Below are 22637 nucleotides of genomic sequence, written 5' to 3' on the forward strand. Positions count from 1 at the left end.
AAATTAGTTACCCTCAATCAATTTTTATCATTATTAGAGATGAGATTGTATTTGTTTGAGACAGAGTCTTGCTCATCTTCGGTGCTGGAGCGCAGTAGCATAGATCATAGCTCACTGCATCCTCAACCTTCTGAGCTCCAGGGATTCCCTAACCTCAGCCTCCCAAGTCACTGGGACCACAGGCATATGCCAACACACCTGGCTAATATTTAAAAAATGTTTTGGAGAGACTGGGTCTTGCTATGTTGCCTAGGCTCGTCTTGAACTCCTGGGCTGAAGTGATTCTACAGCCTTGGAATCCCAAAGTGGAGATTATGTTTTTAAGAGTTTTCCTTTCTGTGACATGCAAAGCAAGACTAAAAAGTGAGAGTGCCAACAAAGTAAATAATTTAGTAAATGGCTATCTGCAGAGGGAGATGTTAGTAAGTAAGCATTAGATGAGTGCCATTTAGCTTTGTCCTTTTGCTTATGTCCTTTGGTTTAAATTATTTTAAACCAAAGATTTCTTTGTTTTTTAAAAACCTTACATGAAAGCTCAATTTGTAAAATAAAACCAAAATATTCAGGATGAGATCTTATTGGGAGGAAATGGAGGGAAAGAAGGCCTAAGTCCTCTCTTCCTTTGGATGGTTAAAGATTACCCAGTACTCCGAGAAGCCCAATTTGAAAACACAGAATGTTTACGCAGTGCTTTATGTGTATTATTTTACAGTCATTTTTTTGAGACCAGTACTGTTATAATCCCCATTTACAGATGAAGAAACTGAGCTTCAAGATGATTGTCTTGCCTAGGATTACATAGCTGGTAAGTGATGAATGAAGTCAGGATTCCAGCCTTGCCATTCTGTTTCCAGAGTCTGTAAAACTGTGCTATAGGATCCCTTGTAGAATTCCTTTTTGATGAAAGTAGGATTCTTTCACTGAGGGACATGTGAGAATTAAAGTTTAAATTGGATTACTGGGGCTTTAAAAAATTTGTAAAAATATCCATAGCCAAGTTAATAATTTTAACTCTTTTTAAGTGTACAGTTCAGTGGGGGGATTCCTTTTTTTTTTTTTTTTTTTGAGACGGAGTCTCACTCTGTAGCCCAGGCTGGAGTGCAGTGGCGTGATCTCAGCTCACTGCAAGCTCCGCCTCCCGGGTTTACGCCATTCTCCTGTCTCAGCCACCCGAGTAGCTGGGACTACAAACGCCCGCCACCTCGCCCGGCTAGTTTTTTGTATTTTTTAGTAGAGACGGGGTTTCACCGTGTTAGCCAGGATGGTCTTGATCTCCTGACCTCGTGATCCGCCCGTCTCGGCCTCCCAAAGTGCTGGGATTACAGGCTTGAGCCACCGCGCCCGGCCTGAGTGGGGGCATTCTTAAAGTCATGAAAATGGTATGTTGTTGCTTAATGCTTTTGAATCTTAACTTTTAGAATAATGTAAGGATTGAGGAGTTTAGTTATTTTTTTATGTCATGGCATTATTGAATTCCTAAAAGCATATGAGTATTTACTGTGTGACAGGAATTAAATTAGTAAATGTTAGGGATACAAAGATATTCAAATAAGAAGCAACCTCTGCACTCATCTTGTTTAGTAGGAAAAACAGACATGTAGACCAAGAATGATAAAATAGTGTATAAAATATGGAATACAAAAAAAATGAGTGTATAATAGCTTGAAATGTTTGAGTGTGTAAAGGCTTCCCAAAGATGGTACCTGAGTTTAATCGTGAAGATATTACTTTGTTAAGAGGAAGGCTGGTGGAAGGGGTGATGGTGTAGGCATAGAGAACATACTAATGTGTAGTGGAAACATAGTTTACCTATGAGAGTAGCAAATAAGAGTGGAGAGGCATTGATAACTTTAGAGAAGGAATAAAATAGCAAGTATATACGTTGAGAGGGCAAAGATAAATTTAGGTATCATAAAATATGATATAGATTGGTATAACATTTTTAAATTTTTAAATGAAAATACATTCAATACTATTAGATATAGCAGGCTTGGATCTTGGTAATATTTCAGTAAGTCGACAAAGAATCTTAATCTATGTTTTTAATTTTATAGGTTGATGAGAGGGAAATAGATAATTTTTGAGTACTTACTATGTTTTAGGACTTTGAATATATATATTTTTTCTTCTTTGAGATGGAGTTTCATCATGTCACACGGGCTGGTCTCAAACTTTTGGGCTCAAGAGATCTGCCTGCCTTGCCCTCCCAAAGTGCTAGGATTACAGACGTGAGCCCCTGTACCCATCCCGAATATTTTCTTTCTGAACTCTGCAACCTTTCTAAACCCTGTGATGTAGACAGACTGAGGTTTGTTTGTTTTTTGTAGAGATGGAACTGTGTTGCCCAGGCTGATCTCGAGCTTCTGGCCTCAAGCAATCCTCCCACCTCAGCCTCCCAAAGAGCTGGGATTACAGGCATGAGCCACTGTGCCCAGCTTAGACTGAGAGGTTTTAAGAACTACTCAGCGTTACACAGCTTAGAATTAACAGTTAGAATTTGAATCCACACCTAAGCTCCTTCAGCTATGTCATGACTGGCTCATATTTGCCAGATATTTGTCTAATTGATTGGTGAATCTAATTTATTTTCTAATTAAACAGTCACATGTTGTTTTAGTCCATTTTATGTTGCTATAACAATACCACAGACTGGTTGATTTATACAGAAAAGAAATTTATTACGGTTTTGGAGGCTGGGAAGTCCGAGGTCAAGAGACCTGCATCTGGTATAAGATGCCTTACAAGCATTCACAAGAAGGCCCTCTGATGCAAGGCCTTCTGCTGCATCATCCTGTAGTAGAAGGCAGAGGGGGAAGACAGCAAGATGTGACTGAATTTGATTTTCTTTTTTGTAACAAACCCACTCTTAATAACTAACCTACTCCTGTGATAACATTAATCCATTCATGAGGGTGGAGGCCTCATGACCTAATCACCTCTTATTAGGCCCCACCTCAAAACATTGTTGCTTTGAGGACTGAGTTTCCAACACCTAAACTTTGGGGGACATATTCAAACTATAGCGAGTGTATAGATAATGCAGTTGGATTATCAGAAACATGTCAAAGATACATAGAGCAGAGTTACAGATGGGGCTTAATAGAGTAGTATACACATAGAATACGTGGCATTAAAGCCCCTTATGCGGGCTTTCCTAATGATTTTATTTATTTATTTTTATTTTATTTTATTTATTTTATTTTATTTTATTTTGGAGGCGGAGACTCGCTCTGTCGCCCATGCTGGAGTGCAGAGGTGTGTTCACGCCATTCTCCTGCCTCAGCCTCCCGGGTTCATGCTATTCTCCTGCCTCAGCCTCCCCAGTAGCTGGGACTACAGGCCCTGCCACCACGCCCGGCTAATTTTTTGTGTTTTTAGTAGAGACAGGTTTTCACTGTGTTGGCCAGCATGGTCTCTATCTCCTGGCCTCATGATCCACCCACCTAGGCCTCCCAAAGTGCTGGGATTACAGGCGTGAGCCACCGCGCCCAGCCTCATAATGATTTTATATATTTTACATTAATAGAACACCTAAGGATTTGCTAATTAGCTACTGAAAATAATTTAGAAGGATACTTCTGGATAAATATTACAAGTTGGATTATTTTTCTTTTAGTTTCTAATTTTTGCTAGGACTCATGCTGTTACATGTTAAGGTCATATTAGACTGAAAAATAAAAGAATGAGGTCAGTGATACTCCCACAATTAATGTAATGACCTTTTTCAGCATTTAAAAAATTTTTCCTTATTCTTGCCCATTACGCAAACATTTTTTTTTTAAAAGGGATTTTAGGCGTAGAACATTATGAATGATCTCCTGAAGTGGGGGGAAAAATAGCATGATATCTTTTGTAAATTAAAAAAAAAATTTAATTAAATCTCAGGTAAGTTTTTGTTTTTAGATATGGAGCTTACTGCTTCATAGCTTTTTTGCTTTTATTCTATAAGCAGGATGAAGCTTTCTTCCCAATGAAGCTTATGTCTGTGTTTTGGTTAGGGTAGTGGTGGTGTTTTAACTCTTTTCTTGGGAGACTATGAAGGTTTTAAATTTCTGAATATAAATATAGAAAATAACCCAAAGTATAGAGTATAAGACACCTTTACAGGCATCCAGTTAAAACCTGTCATTGATGAGGAAACAGGGTCAGAGTTGAATATGTTGTCACATATTCAGTTACTACCAGAGGTTAGAATTTTGGTCCCTGATAAGAAAACAACAATTCTAATAAGTGTTAATTTATGTTTTGGAGTAGTAAAATTTCTCTCTTGGAACCTTTTGTCCTACTTTAAAAATGTCTGTTGTGGCCTGGGAAACATAGTGAGACCCTGTCTACAAATATATATATATTACATATATATTTATATAAAAAATATATATAAATATAAAAATATATATGTGTGTGTGTGTGTGTATATATATATTATTTTTAAGATGGAGTCTGGCTCTGTTGCCCAAGCTGGAGTGCAGTGGCACTATCTTGGCTCACCACAACCTCTGCCTCCCGGGTTGAAGTGATTCTCCCGCCTCAGCCTCCCAAGTAGCTAAGACTACAGGCGCCCACAATGCCCAGCAAATTTTTGTATTTTTAGTAGAGACGGGGTTTCATTATGTAGGCCAGGCTGATCTTGAACTCCTGACTTCATGATTCGCCTGCCTCATCCTCTCGAAATGCTGGGATTACAGGTGTGAGCCACAACGCCTGGCCTACAAAATATTTTTTATAATTAGCCAGGCATGGTGGCACATGCCTTTAGTCTCAGCTACTCCAGAGGCAGAGGTGGGAGGTTCACTTGAGTGCAGGAAGTCAAGGCTACAGTGAGCTATGATCACACCACTGTACTCCAGCCTGGGCAACAAAACAAGACCGTGTCTCAAGAAAAAAAAAAAAAAGTTCATTTAGAATTGTAAGTAATGATTGAGTCAATTAAGCAAAGATACATTATATGTCCATATAAAAGAATTACTTTCAGAATACTTTGGTTAGAAGTTTTCTAAGCAGGTTGAGCGCTGTGGCTCACGCCTGTAATCCCAGCACTTGTTTTGTTTGTTTGTTTGTTGTTTTTTGTTTGTTTGAGACGGAGTTTAGCTCTTTTTGCCCAGGCTGGAGGGCAATGGTGCTATCTCAGCTCACTGCAACCTCCGCCTCCCAGGTTCAAGTGATTCTCCTGCCTCAACCTCCCGAGTAGCTGGGATTATAGGCATTTGCACCACCACGCCTTGCTAATTTTGTATCTTTAGTAGAAATGGGATTTCTCCATGTTGATCAGGCTGGTCTCGAACTACCGACCTCAGGTGACCCGCCCGCCTCAGTCTCTCAAAGTGCTGGGATTACAGGCGTGAGCCACCACGCCCGACCAATCCCAGCACTTTTAGGAGGTTGAGACAGGTGGATCACCTGAGGTCAGGAATATGAGACCAGCCTGGCCAACATGGTGAAACCCTGTCTCTACTAAAAATACAAAATTAGCTGAGCGTGGTGGAGGGTACCTGTAATTCCAGCTACTCAGGAGGCTAAGACAGGAGAATCGCTTGAACCCAGGAGGCAGAGGATGCAGTGAGCCGAGATTGCACCATTTTATTCCAGCTTGGGTGACAAGAGCAAAACTCCATCTTAAAAAAAAAAAAATTTCTAAGCAGTATAGGGCTGGCTGAAAATTGGGTCACAGTTTGGGATTTGCTATCCAGACATCTTGTACTCTACCTTTTTTAAAATAGCTAAGTATACTGCCAAAAACTAGATTCTATAACAGAGCATATTTCATCTTCATGAAAAAACAATAGTATGTGGGCCATAATATACGTATAACGGAATATTAGCCTTAAGAAGGAAAGATACTCTGACACATGCTAGCTACAACATGGAAGAACCTTCAGGATGTTATGCTAAGTGAAACGGACCAGTCACAAAAAGAGAAATCCTATATGATTGTACTTATATGAGTTATCTAGAGTTGTCATGTTCATCAAAATGACAGTAGATGGTGATTGCCAGGAGTAAGGGTTAAGAGAAGTGGTGGGTAATGGGTATAGAGTTAAAATTTTATGGTTGGGCGCAGTGGCTCACACCTGTAATCCCAGCACTTTGCGAGGCCGAGGCGGGCAGATCACGAGGTCAGGAGTTTGAGACCAGCCTGAGCAAAATGGTGAAACCCTGTCTCTACTAAAAATAAAAAAAAATTTAGTCAGGCATGGTGACGGGTGCCTGTAATCCCAGCTACTCAGGAGGCTGAGGCAGGAGAATCACTTGAACCCGGGAGGTGGAGGTTGCAGTGAGCTGAGATCATGCCATTGCACTCCAGGCTGGGTGAGAGTGAGACTCTGCCTCAAAAAAAAAAAAAAAGAAAAAAAGGAAGAAAAAAATATATATATGATTAAAAAGTTCCAGAGATTGGTGCACAACAATGAGAATATACTTAACACTACCGAACTGTATACTTAAAAATAGTTAGCATGGACTTGGCTCATGCCTGTAATCCCAGCATGGGAGGCCAAGGCAGGTGGATCACTTGAGGTCAGGAGTTTGAGACCAGCCTGGCCAACATGGCAAAACCCCATCTCTACAAAAAATACAAAAATTAGCCAGGTATGGTGACACATGCCTATAATCCCAGCTACTTGGGAGGCTGAGGCACGAGAATCTCTTGAGCCTGGGAGGCAGAAGTTGCAGTGAGCTGAGATCATACCACTACACTCTAGCCTGGGGGACAGAGTGAGACTGTCTCCAAAGAAAAAAAAAAAAGTTAGAATGGTCACTTTTGTTACACTTATTTTACCACATTAAAAAAGGGTTTTTAATGGGCTGTAAACTCAATGTCCAAATAATCATTGTTGCTACCTTTTTTTAAAGTTTCACAAAAGATTTGTTTTAAAACCCAGTTTCTGCCTTATGTAGCATTCCCTCTCCCTCACCAAAAAAAAAGTTTGTCATTTTCATGAATAAATACTTATTATCTGATACTGTGTGCTACTATTTAGTAGATACTAACGATACATCATATAAAAATTACTGACTTAAATTTTATGGTGAGTATAGGCTTTAAGATAATATGTAAACTCTAGAATGTTAGCTAGCACTAAGACAGAAAAATAAAGCAAGGAAGGGGGAGTGAAGCATCGGAGGGGAAATGATGACATTTTAGAAAGGGCAATCAGGAAAGGCCTCACTAGTAAAGTCACTTTTGAGAAAAGAACTTGCTGTAATGAAGAACGGTACATTGAGCAGAGGGTACAGTAAATACAAAGTCCTGGAATATCGTACATTCCTGGCTTTCAAGATTGTTTTTAATTGTAGGATCCATATGACAAAATGTGCTACTTTAACTGTCAAGTGTACAGTGCAGTGGCATCAACTTCGTTCACAGTGTTGTACAACCATCACCACTACCTGTCTCCATTTTTTTTACCACCTCAAAGCACTGTACCCATTACCAAATAACGTCTACTCTCCCCTTCCTCTAGCCCCAGTAACCTCTAATCTAGTTTTATGTACCTTCTGTCTCTGAATTTTCCTATTCTAGATACTTCATATAAGTGGAATATTTGCTTTGTGTCTGCCTGCTAATATCTCTGAACATAGTGTCCTCAGGGTTCATCCATGTTGTAGCATGTATCAAAACTTTATTACTTTTTATGGCTGAGTAAGATTCTATTATAAATATCTGTTGATGGACACTTTGATTGTTTTCAGCTTTTGTCTATTGTGAATAATGCTGCTATGAGTGTTTGTGTACAAGTTCTCTATTTGAGTCCCTATTTTCAGTTGCTTTTGGTGAATAGTATATACCTAGGAGTGAATTTGCTGGGTTATAAGGTAATTCTCTGTTTTACTTTTTTAAATGTTTTGTTATTTAGGCCAGGCATGGTGGTTCTTACCTGTAATCCCAGCACTTTGGGAGGCTGAGGCGGGTGGCTCACCTGAGGTCAGGAGTTCGAGATCAGCCTGGCCAACACGGTGAAACCCTGTGTCTACTAAAAATACAAAAAAATTACTTGGGTATGGTTTGAATCCTGGAGGCAGAGGTTGCAATGAGCCAAGATCGCACCATTGCACTCCAGCCTTGGTGTCAGAGTGAGACTCCGCCTTCAAAAAATATATATAGATATAAAATTTTCCTTTGTTTTTTGTTTGTTTGTTTTTGGTTTTTAGAGACAAAGTCTCACCTTGTCACCCAGGCAGAAGTGCAGTGGTGCAGTCATAGCTCACTGCAGCCTTGGCCTCCTGGTCTCAAGCAGTCCTCCTGCCTCAGTCTCCTGAGTAGCTGGGACTACAGGCATACATGTACCTGTCTGGCTTGTTTAACTTCTTGAGGAACCACCACACGTTTTCCACAGTAGCTATACCATTTTACATTCCTACCAGAAATGTATGAGGGTTTCAGTTTCTTCACATCTTCTCCAACGCTTGTTTATTTTTTATACCATTCCTAGTAGGTGTGAAGTGATATCTCATTGTGATTTCTATTTGTGTTTCCCTAATGACTGATGTTCTTCATGTCCTCCTTGGACATTCCTGTATCTTTTTTGGTGAAATATCTAATGAAGTTCTTTGTCCATTTTTAAATTGGGTTGTTTGTCTTTCTGCTATTGAGTTGTAGGAGTTCTTTAAAAATCCTGGATATTAAACCCTTATCAGATATATGATTTACAAATACTTTCTTGCATTCTGTGGGTTGCCTTATTATCTTCTGCTACCTTTGGGTTTAGTTTGCTTTTCTATTTCCTTAGGGGTACAATTAGGTTATTAATTTAAGATATGTCTTTTAAAAATGTAGTTGTTCACAGGTATAACTTTCCCTCAGAGCACTCCTTTCACTGGATCTGATAAGTTTTGCTATATTGCATTTCAATTTTCACTTGCCTAAAAGTATTTTCTAATTTTCCTCGTTATTTCTTCTTAGACCCATTGATTGTGTGCTGTTTAATTTTTACATTTTGTGATTTTTCTAATTTGGCTTCTGCTGTTGATATTTAGGTTTATTCCATTGGAGTCACAGAGGACACTTTGTATACTTGTAATATTTTAAAATGTTTGAAGAATTGTTTTGTGGCCTACCATATGGCCAGTCCTGGAGAGTGTTTCATCTGTACTCTGGAAGAATGTATATTTTGCTGTTGTTGGGTAGAGTGTCTGTATATGTCTGTTAGATCTAACTGGTTTGTAGTGTTGTTCAAGTCCTCTTTTGTTACTGATTTTCTGTCTGGTTGGTCTATTCATTATTGAAAATGAGATATTTAAGTCTCCGACTATTGTATAACTTTCTACAATTATATTGTAGAATTGTTTGTTTTCCCCTTCAATTCTGAGTATTTTTACTTCATAAATTTTGTGGGTCTGTTGTTAGGTGCATACATATTTATAATTGTTATATCATATTGGTAAGTTGAGTCACTTTCATCAGTGCGTAATGTCCTTCTTTGTCTCTTGTAACCTTTCTCTCTCTCTCTCTCTCGTACCCAGCCATTTTTTAATTTCAGGCTGAAGTGCAGTGGCACAATCATAGTTCACTGTAACCTCCAACTCCTGGGCTCAGGAGATCCTCCAGCCTCAGCCTCCCAGTTAGCTAGGACTACAGGTGTGCACTATCATACTGGCTAATTAAAAATATATATACATTTTTTTGTAGAAATGGGGTCTTGCTGTATTTCCCAGGCAGGTCTTGAACTCCTGGCCTCAAGCAATACTGTTACCTCGGCCTCCCAAAGTGCTGGGATTGCGGCAGGTATGAGTCACTGTGCAAGGCCCTCTTGTAACCTTTTTTGACTTACAGTATTTTGTTTGATACTAATATCCCAGTTCTCTTTTGGTTACTATTTTTATGAAATATATTTTTTCATTTCTTGTTTTTTATTCTCCTGTGACTTTGTATTTAGAGTGAGCCTCTTGTGAACAGTATATAAGATGGATTATGTTTTTGTTTTCATTTTTATCCATTCTGCTAATCTCTTCCTTTTAAGTAGAAAATTTCATTCATTTACATTTAAAGTAATTATTGATAAGGAAAACCTACATCTGTTATTTTGCTTTTTGCTTTTTAATGTCTTATATGCTCTTTGTTCCTTAATTCATCCATTACTGCCAATTTCTTATATTTAGATTTTTTTTTTTTTTTTTTTTTTTTTTGTAGCATGCCATTTTGATTTCCTTCTTTCCTTTTCTGTATATTTTTTAGTTATTTCCTTAATGGTTATGTTGGGGATTATAATTTTAACAAAAGTTATAACAATGTATTTTAAATGCCAAGTTAGTTTCAGTGGTATACACATGCTCAGCTCCTAAACATCTGTCTCTTCACCTTTATGTTGTTATTGTCAAATATTACATCTGTCTACATTGAGTGCTCATTAACATAAATTTAAAATGGGTTATTTCTTTGCCTTTAGGATCATATTTTTTAAAAAGGCATTACATACCAAAGGTACAATTATACTGGCTTTTTTATTTACCTATATCATTACCTTTAGCAGTATTCTTTGTTTCTTCATATGGCTTCAAGATATTCTCTAGTGTCTTTTCATTTTATCCTAATGGATTCCCTTAATCATGTCTTTTAGAGCAGCTCTACTAATAACAAACTCCTTTAGCTTTTATTTATCTAAATGGATCTTAATTTCTCTTCATTCTTAAAAAAATAGTTTTTTGCATAGAATTCTTAGTCAACAGTTTTTTTCTTTCAGCACTTCAAATATTTCATGTCAGTGCCTCTGGCCTTCATGGTTTCTGATGAGAAATCCACTTTTATCTTGTTGAAGCCCTCTTTTACTTAATGAGTCTTTTTTCTCTTGCCGCTTTCAAGATTCTCTTTGTCTTTTGACAAATTGACTATAATGTGTTATGATGTGATCTCTTAGAATTGATCCTCCGTGGAGTTTGTTGAGCTTCTTGGATGTGTAGATTAATGTCTTTCATCAAATTTGGGGAGTTTGGGGCCATTATTTCCTCAAATAGTCTTTCTGCCCTTTTCTCTCTCTCCTCCTTCTGGGATGCCCACAATGTATATTTTATTCTCTTGATGTTGTCTCATAGGTTTTTTGGACTCTGTTCACTTTTCTTCTTCATTTTCCCTTCCTTCCCCTCCCCTTCCCTCCTCTACTGTTTTAGATTTAAGTTGGAAAATGTTTGATTCTTGTAATAAGCAATAAAAAATTAAAACTCTCCTTCTTCTGCCTTCCTTCCCCACCTATGCGTCTACTCAAAGGCGTTGCCCCAGTGATTATTTCTTCTCTCTCCTGAGTAGAGAGATGCATTCCTGTAGCTGGGACTACAGGAATGCACCATGCCTGGCTAATTTTTTTTTTTTTTTTTTGTAGAGACAAGGGTCCCCTCCCCTTCCCTTGTCCTGTCCTTTTCTGACAGAGTCTCGGTCTGTCACGCAGGCTGGAGTGCAGTGGCACAATCTCAGCTCACTGCAAACTCCGCCTCTCAGGTTCAAGCGATTCTCCTGCCTCAGCCTCTCCCAAGTAGCTGGGATTACAGGCGCCTGCCATCATGCCCGGCTAGTTTTTGTATTTTTTTTTAAGTAGAGACGGGGTTTCACCATGTTGGCCAGGTTGATCTCGAATTCCTGACCTCAGGTGGTCCACCCACCTTGGACTCCCAGAGTTCTGGGATTACAGGCATGAGCCACAACGTCCAGCCTCTTCATTATTTTTTCTTTGTGGTCCTCTTGTTGGAGAATCTGGTAATTTCAATCCTTCTATCTTCAAGTCTTCAAGTTCGCTGATTATTTCTTCGGTTTGCTCAAATCTGTTGAACCACGATAATGCATTTTTTATTTCAGGTGTTGTACTTTTCAGCTCCATAATTTCTATTTTGTTACTTTTAAGATGTTCTATTTCTGTATTGATATTCTTATTTTGTTCATATGCCATTTTCCTGGTTTGCTTTCATTCTTGGGCCATGGTTTCCTTTAGCTTTTTGATTATATCTAAGACACTTGATTTCAAGTTTTTGACTATCAAATCTAATGGACTTTCTTGGGGACAGTTTCTGTCAACTTTTTTCTTCCTTTGGATGGGCTTTCTTATTCTTTGTATGCTTTGAGGGTATGTGTGTGTGTGTGTGGGGGGGGGGCGGCAGTGCACATACACACGCGTGTGTGTGTGCGTATGTGTATGAGAAAACCAGACCATTTAATACTGTGATGTGCTAACTTCAGAAATAAGATTTACCCCCTCCCTTAGCATTTGCTGTTCTTCATTGTTGAAGGCTAGAGTCATTCGTTTAGACATTTTTTTAAAACTATTTTCTGTATTGACTATATTGGTTGTTGTCTGAGGTCACTGAAGCCTCTATTACTTAGGTTTGTGTTTAGCCAGTGTTTTAATACAGATTTCCTTGAATGCTAGGTGTATTTTCTTTTCAGCATTCTCTTGGTTGTTATAAATATTTGACTGTTTTCCAGAGTTGTGATAAAGTTAGTTCTGACACTTCCTGCTTGTTTTGGGTGTTTGTGAAGAGACAGGTGTTTGGAGCTGTCTACTCTGTCATTTTGCTGACTTCACTCTCTCATGCTTGGCTTTTTAGTGACCTGAGGAGGCCATTGTGGCTGAAGCAAGGGGGTGAGCAAGAGAGAAGTGCAACCAGAGATAAGGGCAGAGAGCTGTTCTGGTGGTGGTGCAGGGCCGTGCTTACAAGTCATAGTAAGGATTTCAGTTTTTCATGTGAGTGACATAAAGAGTCATTGGAGGGTTGTGAGCTGAGGAGTGTCCTGAATTAACTTGCATTTTAATGAGATCACTGTTTTGAAAGAGGGCAAGGTAAATAGCAGGCTGTTAGTTGCCAATCAAGTGTCCAAGATGAGAAGTCAAGTGGTTTGTTAAGTAAATGGGTCTAAATTTAAGGTAGAGATATATAATTAATAGATGTAAGTTTGGGAATTGCCAATATAGAGATTTTATTTAAAACCTTGAGATTGGATGAAATCACCTTGGAGGTGAGTATAGATAGAAAAGAGAAGAGGTTGGGGTCCTCCAACGTTTGTAGATTGAAATCTGTAAAAAGAGAATGAGAATAAACTCTCAGAAAAGTAGGAGAGAAACCAAGTGAATATCATATATAACAATTAAATGAAGTTAAGTGTTTTAAGGAGGACTCCATGATAACTACATCAAATGCTGCTGATAGGTAGTGTTAGATGAGAAGTGAAAAATGACCCTCATATTTACTTATGTGAAGGTCATATGCTCTCAGGTCAGTTTGGTGAGATGATGGGAATAAAACTGGATTTCAAGAGAGAATGGCAATAAATAAATTGAAGACAGTAAACCTAACAGATTTCTCAAGTTTATTGTAAAGAGGAAGAAAGAAGGGGGAGAAAATTGAAAGGATAATAAATGGGATCAAGAGAGGGGATATTTGAAGATGAGAGAAATAACAGCTTGTTTGTATACAGATGAGAATGGGACAAATTGATGACTCAGGAGAGAGAAGAAAGAATTACTGGGGTAAAGCCTTTGAGTAGACGAGTAGGTGGGGAAGGAAGGCAGAAGGAGGAGAGTTTTAATTTTTTATTGCTCATTACAAGAATCAAACATTTTCCAACTTAAATCTAAAACAGTGGAGGAAACTTTTTAAAAGTAATATCCTTGTTTTTTGTTTTTGCTTTTGGAGACAGGGCCTTCAGGCTAGAGTGTAGTGGCTCAGTCATGGCTCACTGCAGCCTCAATCTCTCAGGCTCAAGTGATCCTCCCACCTCGGCCTCCCAAACAGCTGGGACTACAGGAATGCACCATGCCCAGCTAATTTTTTTTTTTTTTTTTTGGTAGAGACAAGGGTCTCATTTTGTTACCTAGGCTCGTCTCGAACTCCTGGGCTTAAGCATTCCTCCCACTTCGGCCTTCCAAAGTGCTGGGATTACAGGTGTGAGCCACTGCACCTTGCCAGTTTTTCAGATTTATTTGTGATATGATTCAGGAAAGCTGATCAGAAATACTTCAGCTTGTAGGTAGGAGACACAGTTATTCTGGCATGTGAGTATCTGTATGCTAGCTGGTAAGGTGCCCAGGAAAAGAGAGATCAGATCAAATAATGAATATACAGCTGAATAGAAAGAGTACACGTCCTTACCTGCTTTAATCCTTACTGGATACAGAGTTAATCAGTTCTTGTTACCTTTTAAAGGGCTAGCCCTAAATAATTAAGGGACAATATTGAATTCATATTAATTTAATGTTAATACCCTTTCAATTGCTATTTATTACTCAAAAGTATCTGGGCTTCCTAATTTTTTGATGAAAAGTAAGAATTCTAGATATCCTAAATTTAAATTTTCAAATTTCACTAATGTTTTACTAATATTTCCTGAGCTGTGACTTTCTAAATCTGACTCTTCCTCAAACCAAACATCACTTACTATTATTACTGATTATAAAAACATCTTGCTTTTGTATGGAAAACATTTTAATATGCATTGTATCACTTAGTCATTGTATCAAGTATGTAGGATAGTCAGAGGGTTTTTTGTTGATTCTTTAGTTTTTATATTCTTCAGGTCCCTAATAATAAGGAACTTTGTGGATGATACTATGCATCTTCTAGAGAAGCGGTCCTCAACCTTTTTGGCACCAGGGACCGGTTTCGTGGATGGGGGTGGGGAAGTGGCGGGGTGGATGGAGGGAGATGATTTCAGGATGAGACTGTTCCACCTCAGGCATTCTCATAAGGGAGCACAACCTAGATCACTTACGTGTGCAGTTCACGATAGGGTTCACGCTGCTATGAGAATCTAATGCTGCCGCTGATGTGACAGGAGGCGGAGCTCGGGCAGTAATTCTAGCCAACCTGCTGCTCACCTCCTGCTGTGCAGCCTGGTTTCTAACAGGCCGCGCACCCATTCCATCTGCAGCCTGGGGTTTCGGGACCCGTGTTCTAGAGTTATCATTTGTGACAGAGTCAGTAAACATCATTTCAGTTAAATTTTGAAGTTTTAAATTTTGATTGATTAAAATGATTGCTATAGCTTACCCCTTCTCAAAAAAAAAAAAAGATTTTTTTCTTGAGTCATTTAAAAATATGTCTACTCTAGAGTTCTTATTTTAAAATTTTTCCAGAGCATACTTTTTACATTACTAGCTTATTTTAACATTGTCATAAGTTTCAAAGTTGTATTGGATAGATAAAATATTTTCTTTGAGAAGACACAGACTTCCACTGTAACTTAAATCATCCAAAGTAACTTCACCTACTTAATTTTTTCTCAGAAAGATCTACCTTGCAAATACTTGCCAAGTAAAATTAGTTGGTAATTAGGTTGAATAAAATCAGTTGTTTTTTTTGTTTTGTTTTGTTTGAGACAGTGTCTCACTCTGTTGCCTAAGCTGGAGTGCAGTGGCACAATTATGGCTCACTGAAGCCTCAACCTCTCAGGCGCAAGCAGTCCTCCCACCTCAGCCTCCCAGGTAGCTGAGAATACAGGTACACACCACCATGGCCGAGTAGTTTTAAAATTTTTTTTTGAGATGGGTGTCACACTTGTTGCCCAGGCTGGTCTCAAACTCCTGGGCTCAAGTGATCCTCCTTATCTAAAAGATATAACAGAAAATTAGAAGTTTCAAAATAATTTTACTTATATAATTTTTATTCTTAAAGTAGCTTTACTGAGATATAATTCAGATACCATACAATTCATTCATCTAAAATGTATATTTAGTGGCTTTTGGCATACTCAAGAGTTGTTTATCCATTACCATGGAACCAATTTTAGAGCATTTTCATTACCCGCAAAAGAAATCCCATAACCTGTAGCTAACACTCACCAATCACCAGTCCTTCTACCCACCCACCATGCCACCAGCTCTAGGTGACCACTAATCTATTTTCTCTATGTATATACTTGCCTACTTTTGACGTTTTATATAAATGGAATCATATAATATGTGGTTTTTTGTCACTGACCTCTTTCACTTAGCATAATGTTTTCAGAGTTCATCTATGTTGTCGCATGTATCAGTACTTAATTTCTCTTTATTGTTTTTGTTCCTTTTTTTTCTAGGATTTTGACACTTCATGACATGTCATTATTTAGAGCAATAATGAATATTGATCTGTTTTGGATTAGTTGATAACCTTCGGAAATGATCCAATAATATCTACTATAGAGAAGCTGAATATACTCCATTTGGAGTGAACAACCGGATTGTTACAGAATTTTCAAGATGACAGATCCAATGATGGACTTTTTTGATGATGCCAATCTTTTTGGTGAGACCTTAGAAGGCTTGTCGGATGATGCATTTGTACAACCAGGACCTGTTTCACTAGTTGATGAATTGAATTTGGGTGCAGAATTTGAACCGTTGCACATAGATTCACTGAACCATGTTCAAAGTACTCCAGCACATCAGAAGATGACTGATTTTGAACAGTTAAATCAATTTGATTCAATAAAATTTCACCACGTTAATCAATCTTTTGGTAGCCCAGCTGAACATGTATTATCTCCACACTCTCAGTTTAATTGTTCTCCAATCCACCCCCAAAACCAACCCAATGGTTTGTTTCCAGATGTATCAGATGGCAGTCCAATGTGGGGCCATCAGACATCTACTAGCATTTCAAATCAAAATGGATCTCCTTTTCACCAACAAGGACATTCACACTCTATGCATCAAAATAAAAGCTTTGTGGCGCACCATGACTTTGCCTTATTTCAGGCCAATGAACAACAAACACAGTGCACTTCACTACGCTCACAACAAAACAGAAATAATCTCAACCCAGGGCAGAATTCTCTTAGCCAGTCTAAAAATTTTATGAATGTTTCTGGTCCACATAGAGTCAACGTTAACCACCCACCACAAATGACTAATGCATCTAATTCACAACAGTCTATTTCAATGCAGCAATTTTCTCAAACGTCGACTCCTTCAGCACACTTCCACAAGTGTAGCAATCATCAAGAAGGAAATTTTAATGGACCTTCCCCAAATATGACTTCTTGTTCTGTCAGCAATTCACAGCAATTTTCTTCACATTATTCCTTTTCCAGTAATCATATATCACCAAACAGTCTACTTCAGTCCTCTGCAGTTCTTGCACCTAATCATACAAATCAGACTTTATCTGATTTTACTGGAAGTAATTCCTTTTCACCTCATAGAGGAATCAAGCAAGAATCTACTCAGCATATCCTAAACCCCAATACATCATTGAATTCAAATAATTTCCAAATATTGCATTCATCACATCCTCAGGGTAATTATAGCAATTCAAAATTGTCTCCTGTGCACATGAACTTCCCAGATCCTGTTGACTCAGGAACTCAAATGGGCCATTTCAATGATCATGTAGAAACTAATGGCTTTCCATCTTTAGAAGAGAATTTACTTCATCAAGTGGAATCTCAAACTGAGCCATTCACAGGACTTGACCCCGAGGACCTCCTTCAGGAGGGACTTCTTCCTCACTTTGATGAGTCAACATTCGGGCAAGATAATTCAAGTCACATTTTAGATCATGACCTTGATCGGCAGTTTACTTCGCATCTTGTAACACGGTCTTCTGATATGGCTCAGACTCAGTTGCAAAGTCAGGCTCGGAGTTGGCATTCATCATTTTCTAATCATCAGCATTTACATGACAGAAATCACCTATGTCTACAGCGACAGGTATGTAGCTCTTTGCTTTTATTTTGGAGATTTGGGGGTAGGGTGGACTGTTAGTCATTGAGTTAATTTTATATGAGACACAGTCAGGATTTCTCAAACTTAGTAATTCCATTAAGTGAACATACATATTTTGATACAGGTTTATATTGTTTTACAAGTCTTATATTGAAAGTGATTCACTGATATGCTCAAAGCAATAGATTAACTTCTATATTTAGAAAATTGTAAGGTGTTAAGACTTCTTTTGTGATGTTTATGAATACCTTTGAGAGAAAGTTATTTTATCAAAAACAACTTAATAATCATAATTAAAAGGGAAAAACCAGACTGGGAGAATTTTATTGCAAGTACAATCAACATTGAGTTAATATTCCTATAAAAAGCTTTATAAATTGATTAGCAAACTTTTAACATCTCAGTTGATAACTAGATAAAGCATATAAGCTGAAATTCACAAAAAGGAAATTAAATTATAAACAAAACCCGAATAATATGCAGCTTTAATAATAATTCAATTTAGAATGGTTTTATTTTTACCTATTAGAAAAATATTTTAAATATTAATGCTTAATGCTGGCAAATTTATGGTGAAATTAGTACCTACATGGCTTTGTTAATTGATGCAAATATTTTGAAAAGCAATTTGGTACTAGATTAAAGAGTATAAAAATTCTCCATTTTAATAACCCAAACATAGCAGAAGTATATACCCAAAGATATTTATCTTAATATACTTACAAGGGACAGCTGAAAAAAGCAATGACTCATTGTTGTAATCATGATAGACCATAGGCACTAAAAAGATTTTGAACACTAACATTGAGAGTATGTTAATGATGGAGAAAAGAGCATAATTCAAAATTAAGATCACAGTAAAGCAAGGTTAAGAGTGTGGCCTCTGGTACCAGACTACCTGGTTTAGAATCATGGGTCCCGTTACTTACTAGTTGGGTGACTTTGACTTAGATAATTTCTGTGTGTCTCTTTTTCCTCATCTTTAAAGTGTGAAATAATAATAGGATCCAGCTAATAGGGCTTTGGAAAGGATTAATAGATTTATAACATGTACACATGCTTAGACTATGCCTAGCATATAGTAAGAAATAAATTTTTTTGGGGGGGGGGTTTCTTTTGAGACAGGGTCTCATTCTATCACTCAGATTGAAGTGCAGTGGCACTATCAGGGCTTACTGCAGCCTCAACCTCCCTGGGCTCAGGTGATCCTCCGGCCTCAGCCTCCTGGGTAGCTGGGACTATAGGCACGTGCCACCATGCCTGGCTATTTTTTTGTATTGTTTTGTAAAGTTGTGGTCTTGCCATGTTGCCCAGGCTAATCTTGAGCTCCTGTGCTCAACCAATCCACTCTCCTCGGCCTCCCAAAGTGCTGGGATTATAGGCGTGAGACACTCTGCCCAGTCTTAAGTGTTTTTATTAATTATACTTTTTTTCATAGTAGTATGAAAATATGTATATGGGCCAGGTATGTTAGCTTATGCCTGTAATCCCAGCACTTTGGGAGATTGAGGTGACAGGATTGCGTGAGGCCAGGAATTCTAGACCAGCCTGGGCAATGTAACGATACTCTATCTCTACAATAAATATATTTTTTAAAAATTAGCCAGGTATGATGATGCACTCCTGTAGTCCCAGCTACTCAAGAGGCTGAGGTGAGCAGATAGATAGCTCAAACCCAGGAGTTCCAGGCCGAGTTAAGCCATGATCACACCACTGCCAGTCTAGGCATTAGAATCAGACCCTGTCTCTGAGAAAAAAAAATTTGCATATGAAAAAATACCAGAAGAAAATAGGTTTAGTTAGTGCAATTACACCTTTCTTTCCCTTACTTTCTACAATTTTATCGTGAATATATTACTTTTATAATAAAAAATTAATGTAATATTTTATGTTTTTAAAAATTCTCTTGTTAAATTAAGGATTCATAAAATGCTTCAATACCTTGGTTACCTGTGATACTCAGTGGACAATGAAATGTACCAAAGTTCTTGAAATTAAATATTTAGGGATCCATTTTTCATTTTAAAGCCTTGAAGTATTTGAAAAAGATAAAATCTATGTCTTTCCCATTGGGTTGACTTTAGTTCTATTTCTTTTTTCCTTTCTTGAGAAGGAGTCTCACTCTGTTTCCCAGGCTAGAGTGTACTGACACAATTTCCGCTCACTGCAACGTCTGCCTCCCAGGTTCAAGTGATTCTCCTCCCTCGGCCTCCTGAGTAGCTGTGGTTACAGGCGTGTGCCTCTCTGCCCAGCTAATTTTTGTATTTTTAGTAGAGGTGGGGTTTCAGCATGTTGACCAGGCTGATCTCTAGTCTTGAACTCCTGACCTCAGGTGATCCACTCGCCTCGACCTCCCAAAGTACTGGCATTACAGGTGTGAGCCACTGCGCCCGGCCACTTTAGTTCTATTTCAGAACGATATTTCAGCACATTTTTTGAAATGTCTGGGAAGATGTAGAAATATTTAAAAGACATTTATAAACCCTCCATCTCCCCCTCTTTTTGTGACATGAGTTGAGTATTGTGATTTTGCTCCCTCTACTGGAAGAAGATCAAGCATCTCAGAAGGACCCTGGGAAAACTCTCCACTGGTTGAACTTAGGTGCATCTATCTACTTTGTATGTAGGTTTCTGACTAGTTTGACCAATCATTTTTGTCCAGTGTATACTTGAAATTATGAGAGCTTATTGATTTATTTTTAAACATTTTATTCTTCTAAGACATGTTATCATTTTGATTCATATTTTGTTGTTTTTGTTTTGTTTTTTAATTAATGCATTTCTAAACATGTTTCCCAGGCTTTAAAAAGTAGTAAGGACTCCTTTTAATAAATTTGGAGTGAATGGAGGGTAATTATAAATAACTAAAGCAGTCTCTAATGCTAGCATGTAGATAGAGAGCACTCCATCTGAGAGAAGTTATTTTCAGACCTACCTTAACCAACCTTTCATAAATCATCTTATTCTACACTGATAATACGGTTTTAAGTCACTCAGTTTTTGTTTCAGTTTTTTTGTTTTGTTTTGTTAACTTGTTCTTTTTTTCACATGTCCAAAAACTGATAAAGGGCAGTTTGTTTGGAATACTTTTTTCATTTATTGAAAGTCTATTCTCGGCTGGACACAGTGGCTCACGCCTGTAATCCCAGAACTTTGGGAGGCCAAAGTGGGCAGATCACCTGAGGTCAGGAGTTCGAGACCAGCCTGGCCAACATGGCGAAACCCCATCTCTACTAAAAATAGAAAAATTAGCTGGGCGTGGTGGCGCATGCCTATAATCCCAGCTACTTGGGATGCTGAGGCAAGAGAATCGCTTGAACCCGGGAGGCTGAGGTTGTGATGAGCCGAGATTGCGCCATTGCATTCCAGCCTGGGCAACAGAGCAAGACTCCGTCTCAAAACAAAAAAAGAAAAGAAAGTCTGTCTCAACCAGGTGGCATGGTTTACGCCTGTAATTCCAACACTTTGGGTGGGTGAGACAGGAGGATGACTTAAGCCCAGGAGTTTGAGGTTGCAGTGAGCTGTGATTGTGTTGCTCCACTCACCAGCCTGGGTAATAGTGAGACCCTGTCTCAAAAAAAAAAGGAAAAAAAAAAGACTCTGTTTTCAAGTTTCCTATTACTTCTTAAACAGTGATATTTGGTATTTGTTGATTTAAGAGTGAAAAAGAGAGATGGATTGGTAGAGAGGATTCTTACGATTATTATTATATGTTGCATATCAGTTTTATATGTACTGAATTATAGATCACACATCCTAAATATGTGAAATGCAAATTAATTAATATGTGGAATTTATGACAGATTTTGACAGAGCATAGACTTTTTTGCCTATATAATTTTTGGCATGTTCTATATAGTTATGATTAATAAGGAGTTCTTATGTTATTATGATGCCTCCACAGGTTCTATGGAAATAAATTTTTTTCTGGATTCTTTATTGGGCTTCTTTAACTTTCTTAATTGTAGTAATTTCATTTTAGACTAAATTACTATCACTACATGTGTATAGAAGTTAACAGATTTAAACATAATGAAGTGGCATAATTTTTTAGTTTATGAAAAATAATTTTGAGGTACATTTTGTTAGAGCCAAAACAAGACATTCTTTAATCTACTGTTTAAAAAACCATGGATGACACTCTATTTAGAATTCTAGAAAGCTTTAGTGAGAATGTTGAATATTTAAAGAATATTTCTAAGCCTTGCTTTTTTCTTTTTTTTCTTTTTTTTTTTTTTGAGATGGTCTCACTCTGTCACCCTGGTTGGAGTACAGTGGTAGATCTCAGCTTACTGCAACTTCTGCCTCCTGGGCTTAAGCAATCCTCCCACCTCAGCTTCCCAAGCAGCTGGCACCACAGGCACACACCACCATGCCCCACTAATGTCTGTATGTTTTTGTAAAGATGGGGTTTTGCCATGTTGGCCAGGCTGGTCTGAAACTCCTGAGCTCAAGTGATCCACCTTAGCCTCCCTAAATGCTGGGGTTACAGTTATGAGCCACCGTGCCTGACCCAGCCTTGCTTTTTTAAATTTCCCAACTGTAGCAGGGCGATTGTAGGTATCACTTCAAATTTCTCAGCGTACCCTAAAGTCTATGGCAATTGTTAACAACAGTGAATATTGCTGATTTGACTTTAGAATGTTACTGCTTAGAAAAGAGAGGAGAGCCAGGACACAGTGGGAGGAGAGGCCGGAGGGAGATAGAGAATAGTGGGGTTGTCGGGAGGAGGAAGAAAAAAGAAAAAAAGTGAGAAGCTATAGCAAGTGTTTCCAAATATAAGTATGTACAAGACATAACATAGGGAAAATACTAGCTTATTTATCATCTCTTGATATTTGGAGCAAAGGAATTTTGAGAGACTAATACTCTGAACTTTTTATTGCTCTCATGACAAATATTTTCTGCTGTCTTTATAACAGAATCATTAGTTTTTGTCTTATTTGTGAAGTGGGAATAACATGGAGCACTGTGATCTCTCAATGTTTGTAAGTTTAGTGTAAAAGTTCTGTGTAA

At 38.0% G+C, this 22637-nt stretch overlaps 1 protein-coding gene across 11 annotated transcripts in view; it reads left to right on the forward strand.

Annotated features, from left to right (window-relative positions):
* CHD9 (chromodomain helicase DNA binding protein 9) overlaps positions 1 to 22637 on the forward strand; it is a 274674-nt gene that overhangs the window by 84516 nt on the left and 167521 nt on the right. For 10 of the 11 annotated variants that reach the window (XM_038008486.2, XM_038008481.2, XM_038008485.2 and 7 more), the window contains exon 2: positions 15992 to 17606. In XM_038008486.2, coding sequence (XP_037864414.2) covers positions 16155 to 17606 — 1452 coding nt within the window. In that variant the 5' untranslated portion in view covers positions 15992 to 16154. Of the gene's footprint in view, positions 1 to 640; positions 806 to 15991; positions 17607 to 22637 lie in introns of those variants that run through there. The other variant, XM_038008482.2, reaches the window with a different exon arrangement.

The sequence above is a fragment of the Chlorocebus sabaeus genome, chromosome 5 (assembly GCF_047675955.1).
Source record: "Chlorocebus sabaeus isolate Y175 chromosome 5, mChlSab1.0.hap1, whole genome shotgun sequence".
Taxonomy (NCBI): Eukaryota; Metazoa; Chordata; class Mammalia; order Primates; family Cercopithecidae; genus Chlorocebus; species Chlorocebus sabaeus.